We start from the raw sequence: 7077 nt of genomic DNA, 5'->3' as shown, positions 1-7077 counted from the left end.
ACGTAGGAAAGCACCTGCGATGGCTGGGAATCGAACCCAGGTCAACTGCTTGGAAGGCAGCTATGCTCACCACTATACCACCATCGCTGAAAAACACACCACAGGAACTTCCACCACACACTCAGCAGTTTACTGCAGGAACTCAAAAAGAAAAGGAGGGAAGGAGAAGAGGAGGAGAAGGGGGAGGAATGGATGGGAGCCATGGGGGAGGTACATCAGGCATAGTACACTATAATGATAGACATGCATTGTAGGCAGGATTCAAACATCTGCAGGGAGAGCCCAATGGCTTCCTACACCAAGGAAGAGAATGAGCCACTCCAACTTTGGTGCACGACCTGACAAGTGATGAAAGACAAGAAACCATGTTGAAGATATCACAAAGACTTTTTAGAGTTTGGGGCATTCAATTACATTCAACGGACGCCTTTGGAAACAAGTGAGCTGGTTCTGTGGACTGAGTCCGCTAACATAAACTGCAGGATTCGATCCTGCGCGGGGAGACCCCAATGGATTTCTAGTCCATCACCTTAACCACTCGGCCACGGCAGGAGGTGATGATCTGTGTCTCTAATAGTTAGAATTTTATCATTAAAGAAGCTCATGAAGTCATTGCTACTGAGCTCTAAAGAAACACAAGGATCAATAGAGTTCGGGCAGTGCACTGTAACAAATAAGACAGGCTTCAGTGTTTTCCAGGTTGGGTGAGAGAGATTAAGAACAAGGCTTTCAAATTAATTCTAGTTAAGTTTATGTGTGATTATGTGATTAATAAGATAGAGCTGAAAATGGCTCAATTATCATTATAATTATATTGATTAATGGGACCCAGTAGTGAGGTGGTGCCCCTCGATTGGGGTAAAGGAAAAAGATGTAAATGATTCAGTCTTATTAAAGTAATTAAACTATCAATTTGATATTATGATGAATAATTAACTTAATAACTAAAACCAAAGTTACCATACTGACAGGTAGTAGACGGATTTGATCAGTATGATTCGTTTCTCAAATATGATGCACTGTTCACTTCAAATTAATCTCCCTCTTGTCAAGTCATTTAGTCTGTCTGCTGGTGCAGTAAGGATAATCCACGTATTTCACTGCATAGTGATTTGTTTTGAGTGTCAACATTTTACAGTGTTTCTTCCTTGATGTTTTTAATACATTGTTCCACTAATACTGCTGGATCTCTCCTTCACTGTGGTGCTCCCAGAGGTTTCTCTTTTCCCACTGGGTTTTTTGAGTTTTTCCTTCCCGAAGAAGGAGGGTCATAAAGGGCAGGTGATGCCTTGGACTGCTGGACTGCTTGGCCTCATCGACTGCTGGACTCTTTATTAGATTGTTTGTTCGCTTACACTTCTTGTTTATTTCAGTGAACTTTGTAAAGCACTGTGAGACTCTGTTGTGATATTGGGCTATACAAATAAATTGAATTGAATTATTACATGTGTAACTTTTACATCCAGTGGAGTATTTTGGGATTGTTGAATGGATACTTTTACTTCAGTTAACTGTGAGTGTAGCTGAAAGTTGTAACTTGTTGCTGAGTGCCGCGGGTGGCACTGACTACACCGTCCCCTGTGATGCAGCCATGATGGGACCCCGGAACGGTCTCATTGTCCCACGAGCAACACGCGTCCAGTCGTCACGTGACACAGGCTGGGTCCGGTTGTCTTGGAAACGAGCTTCTCTGCAAACACCGCCCCTTCCACTGAACTGGAGCGCGCGCCACAGCCGGGCAAACCGAAGAGACGGAGACGTGATTTCATGTGTGGTGAGTACGGCAGCTCGGTGTGGGTGACGAGCCGCCACTGAGAAACCATGTGTGGGAAATAACAGCTAGTAGAGCCGGCTGTCGGCGACAGAGTCACGCTAAACAAGATGTCACAGGACTTCCGCTCAAAGCCTTCAAAATAAAAGCCTTATTCTTGCTTACAGTGTAGTTAAGCTACATGATGCAGTTATGGGGGCAGGGAGGTGAACTATAAACAACACAGAAAATCAGCACAACACTCAACAAAATGGTAATAGAATGTACGTAAGGGCAATAATGCACTTTTACAATTTCGATTCGACTTTTGACAGTCAGTCACTTTACTTCCGGCCTATCAGTGGCTAACTTCACAATGTAGCAGCCTCCTAAATAAAACTAAAATGGTATACCAGTGTTGTAAATGTCCCGACCAGCCTTCAGCGCTCACACAGTAAAACGTTTTACGTGGATGTTATTACTACTGAACGCTGGTAGCCATCTTTGTTGGTACGGGCTCTCTGAAGATGATGGCGCTTAATGGGAGGCGGACCAGACGCACTAATCTAAATGCTGGATTTGGTTCCGAGAACATATTGCCTTTATAAAACACAGACTTGGACTAAATTAGATGAAGCTAACTTGTGTGTCACGTTCCCTCACAGGTTGTCATGCAGGATTACAGGAAAGGGATGATGCCATTCCCAGCACCCATCAGCAGAAACAGGGTCATCTGGGAATTCCCAAAGGTACATCCACTGGCTTTTGCCAACATAATGTGGTGACAGTGGTCTGCTCCAGTTAAATCCAGGTCCAGGAACTCCCTGCCTTTAACAACGAGACCACAGTGGTTGAAATGGAAGAAGCGCCTGTGTAGAGGTTGTTAACTTGATTGGAAACGTGTGACTTAGACCCAACGCTCTCCCATCAGATAGCTAATCAGATCACAGCACTCGGGGGTCATTGAGTGCAGTCAGTTACCTGACCAGAGACTCGGTCATATATCCTTCTGCCACCTGAATCTTCTCCAAATGCATTGATTTGGACAATAATGTTCAGTAACTTTTGCTGCTCATGGGATCATCTCACAGGTTATCTACCAGCTGTCCATCCTTGCACCCTGCCAGTGGTACTACGGTGGTATCCACATGGCAGGACGAGAAAAGTTGTCTTGTTAAGATTCAGTTTCTCAAATGGTGTCAAATACAGTTAATTATATATCATACATTCTGTTTTATCTTCTTGTTTTTGCTGCTCTTATGTTGTCTTCTAGTATATTGCGATTGGTTAAGGTTGCCTTCTTTTTCATTTTGTGGTAATAATGAACATTAATACTAGGACATAGACGCACATGACCCTATTTTTTTTATGTATTTTTTTTTTTTTACAAAAGTTGGTTTGCAGAAGTAGCACAAACACAAAATGAAAACTTTAGGTCATATGTTGCAGTACAACTTTTTACCCAGACATCATAATTAGGTTTCTTATCCGAGTTTGACTCAACCCAGTTTATTCCAATCCAGAGACAATGTAACCTAACATTTATATCTGTGGTGACTAAAACAGATGACGTGACCATGTTTGATGGGAATCTTCTTTGTATGGCATCATATACAAGGTATACAAGGTACCCTTGTGGAATAAATTGCATAACTTGCTCGGTTTTTAGGCGTACTAGTGGTGTGGTTCTGAGGATGGCCACAGTAGCCTGTCTGTCGAAACATCTCTTCAGCTGTAGAAGATGAATCCTCCTGACTTTGATGAGGACCCAGCCTTTTATGCAGCGTCACCATGAGGTTGACTATTTTGGTCTTGGTAAAATAACTCCTAATGGCTTTGGTAACCCCCTGACTTGTCCTCTAGTGCCATCGTGAGATGGACATTTGTGGCTTAGAGTGAAGTGTCTCAACAAGAAATAGATGGATTACCTTCAGACATTCATGTCTCCCTCAAGATGAATTGTAATAACTTTGGTGAGCCTTTCACTTTTCATCTACTGCCATCATAGGGTCAAAAGTTTAGTCCAGTATTGCCATGACCACATATCTGCAAAACTAATAAGCTGTACTTTGTGTATATATTGCTAATTAGTTAATGTTAGCTTTCTAACCTTTCTAACCACCTAGATGGTGGACACAGAAAACATTATACCTGCCAGGTTAACATTGTCATTAAGAGCCTGTTAGCGTGCTGATATTAGCCTTTAGCTTAAAGCATTGCTGTGCCTGCTGTAAGTAGAGCCTCTAGCATGGCTGTACATTTGTTCTAATACGTTGTCACTGGCTTTGTGTAGAATACATATGGTCCTGTTCTTTTCAGTGCTACACACCTGAGGCCTCTCTACAGCTGAAGAAAGATTGGGACATTGAGGCAAAAGTAGCCTGTAAAGACAGATCCACCAGGCATCAGCCGTGAGTCTCCCACACTTCAGTTTTAAGCATTTAGTATGGCAACTGATGAAAAAAACTGTTTTCTTCTTTAAAGGTGGGACCGACAGAAAATGTCAAAAGTGGTGGTTGTTGGAGACCTTAATGTGGGGAAGACCTGCCTCATTAATAGGTACTTTTATCAATAAGGAGCCAATCAAGCCATAAGTCATAGATGTGAGATCACAATATTAAAATCAGACCTGTTTTACTCCAACACATGGTTGCACATGTAGGAAAGTGGAAGAGTCCTTATAGGTCAGTGGCTCCCAACCTTTTTGGCTTGTAACTCTATACACCATACACCTTCTCAGACAGTTTTATTTGAACACATTTTAGCAGCTTGTTATAGAACTGTTATCCAGTTACTTACAAGGAAAAGGCAGAGATTATAAAAGTCTGACAAACTATCCCAATCATCTCACACACAATCAGATTTATCAAGGCTGAACATGATACACACATCGCCACATAAACTGCATGTTTAGGCATATATGTGTACGTGTGTGTGTGTGTGTGTGTGTGTACTGTATACACACACACACACACACATATATATATATATAAAAGGAAACGCTGATAAACAGATCTGGGTCTGTACAAGTGAGTCTGAGCCCTGAACACTGTGGACAAAAAGACAAGACACCTGACGTGTTCATGCTGTTTTCAGGTTTTGTAAAGATGTATTTGAAAGAGACTACAAGGCCACCATAGGCGTGGACTTTGAGATCGAGAGGTTTGAGATATCTGGAGTACCCTTCTCCCTTCAGATGTGAGTGGTTGGATTTTAAATGAGCCATCTACATGAAACATTACAGTGAGTTTTTTGCCATTCATGTTTCCTTTTCTTACAGCTGGGATACTGCTGGGCAGGAGAAATTCAAGTGCATTGCTTCTGCATACTACAGAGGCACTCAGGGTAAGAAGTTGTTGAAATGGCTGATTTGAAAAAGATGGTTGCACGTCTGATGCTATATGAGACCATTTTACTAATTAAACTAATAATGCTGGAACTTCCTGTTCCTCTTTTCCAGTCATTATCACAGTCTTTGACATGGCAGACATTAAGTCCCTGGATCATACACGGTAGGTCTGACTAGAACAGTATTGTTGGGCCTATTTTACAGCTGTGGAAAGAGCTGCAGTAGAAAGTAAGATTTTATGCAGTAATATTTCATTATCAGCAGTGTGGGATCACCTTGTATATACTTACATATACATCTAAATTAAGATTCAAATATTCTACTGTGAACTTTCATAGTATGTTGCACTGGACGCCAATGTCAGAATTTTGTTTTGTTTCATAGCCAATGGTTGCAGGAGGCCATGAGAGAAAATGAGCCAGACTCCTGTTTCATCTTCTTGGTTGGTACTAAGAGTGACCTGCTGGTGAGTATATTTGAAATTATATGTATAATTTGCAGACATACACAGATTTCCTCTGGCACTCAACCGTCATGTTCTGAAGCCCTTAGAAGAAAGACAGAGAACAGAAAAAGATGCCATCAGGATAGCAACAGAAATGCATGCAGAGTTTTGGGCTGTTTCAGCTAAATCAGGTAAAACCAACAGCTCACAATTGTCAGTGCTGTGTGATCCTTTTAAAATGATATAAATACGATCATTCTGGGCAGTCCAGAAAGCCACTGTAAGAAACCGTTCCTTTTTCTTATTTTCAGGAGAGAACGTGCAAGGATTTTTCTTCAGGGTGGCAGCTTTGGCCTTTGAGAAATGCATACTCGAGGACACGGACATTGGGGTTCCTGCTAGCATTGGACGTGGAGATAGTATCAGTGAGTACTGACTCAACTCCCAACCAACACAAGGGTTGATAACAAAAGCCTCGAGGCTATACAACTACAGAAAAATATTTGTCTTGACAGAATCAGATCATGCCAACCTGGAGGAGGCCACATCCCAAGACATGAAGAAAAGCTGCTGCTGACAAAAAGAGGAACTCTCAAAGTGCGCTGTTCAGGAGAGCGGAAAAAGAGGCTTTCTTCTGAGCGTCGGCTGCAGAAAGGAAAGTGAAAGGAAGCCCATGTTCCACTGGACTGAAATGTGGGTTTGTTCCTGCTGATACTAGATCTAGTGAATTTCACAATTTTAATGGGATAAAAGTCCGAAAAAATGATGAGTTGTCAGTGTTTCATCCAGAATAGAATTTTCTGGGTAAAACTTTGAGACCATGGGAGACCTAGACAAAATAATGCACTATGGCAATAACAAATGTGATCACACTGCATCTCATTACAATCTTCTTGTGTAGTATTGGTCAGTTCTGCATTATCTGTAAAATACAAACTGCATCATGTCCATCATTCCAGAGGTGGACAGTAGTGTCTGGACCAGACTCATTTGGGACAGGACAGTATTTTTTCCTGGTGAGACCCTTGTATGGATGCTTTAGATGCTTTTCCTTTGCTACTGTCATAATGTTTCTTCACACAGTATTGTCATGGACTATCTCTCATCCTGTACTGTACTGTGGGTTGCATACAGATTGTGGTTTAATGAAAGTTCATGGGCTGGAATTTGGGAACAAGGAAACCAAACTTTTACGTTTACTTTCAGTTAATAAAAGTGCAAGTGAGTCTACCAGTAACAGAATGTATATCCATCCATCCATCCATCTATTTTCTTCCACTTCTCGTGGTTTAGGGTCACGCCACCTTAACTGTCTCCTTTCAATGTGAAGGAACAGCGGCTCCACTGACACTCCCTCACTTGGGGCAATAACTTGCTCCCAACCCAGAGGGAGCAATCCACCATTTTCCAGCAGAGATACATGGCCTCAGACTTGGAGGTCCCAACTCTCATCCCAACTGCTTCACACTCAGCTGCAAACTGTCCCAGTGCCTGCTGGAGGTTACAGTCTGAGGACGTCAACAGGACCACGCC

The 7077-nt window shown here is 42.2% G+C and overlaps 1 protein-coding gene and 1 non-coding gene across 2 annotated transcripts; one reads left to right on the top strand and one right to left on the bottom strand.

The window, feature by feature from the left end:
• Positions 1–15: 15 nt before the first annotated feature.
• On the bottom strand, positions 16–87 carry trnag-ucc (transfer RNA glycine (anticodon UCC)). The gene has a single exon. It is a non-coding gene; the product is annotated as a tRNA-Gly (tRNA).
• A 2334-nt stretch (positions 88–2421) lies between these two features.
• On the top strand, positions 2422–6147 carry rab36 (RAB36, member RAS oncogene family). Its single transcript, XM_070845483.1, has 10 exons — positions 2422–2499; positions 4070–4161; positions 4235–4309; positions 4847–4948; positions 5031–5095; positions 5211–5262; positions 5484–5565; positions 5645–5735; positions 5856–5969; positions 6060–6147. Exons 1-10 carry the CDS (start codon positions 2422–2424, stop codon positions 6119–6121), a joined length of 813 nt encoding a protein of 270 aa, XP_070701584.1. The 3' UTR covers positions 6122–6147.
• The last annotated feature ends 930 nt before the right edge of the window (positions 6148–7077 follow it).

The sequence above is a fragment of the Pempheris klunzingeri genome, chromosome 15 (genome assembly GCF_042242105.1).
Source record: "Pempheris klunzingeri isolate RE-2024b chromosome 15, fPemKlu1.hap1, whole genome shotgun sequence".
Taxonomy (NCBI): Eukaryota; Metazoa; Chordata; class Actinopteri; order Acropomatiformes; family Pempheridae; genus Pempheris; species Pempheris klunzingeri.
This window is presented reverse-complemented; position numbering and strand designations above follow the sequence as displayed.

Bases quoted from the DNA above. Each gene is read 5' to 3' on its own strand.
- rab36 (XM_070845483.1), top strand. From the start codon at position 2,422: ATGCAGGATTACAGGAAAGGGATGATGCCATTCCCAGCACCCATCAGC. The intron at 5,096-5,210 runs GTAAGAAGTTGT...CCTCTTTTCCAG, and splicing joins ATACTACAGAGGCACTCAGG to TCATTATCACAGTCTTTGAC. The intron at 5,263-5,483 runs GTAGGTCTGACT...TTTGTTTCATAG, and splicing joins AAGTCCCTGGATCATACACG to CCAATGGTTGCAGGAGGCCA.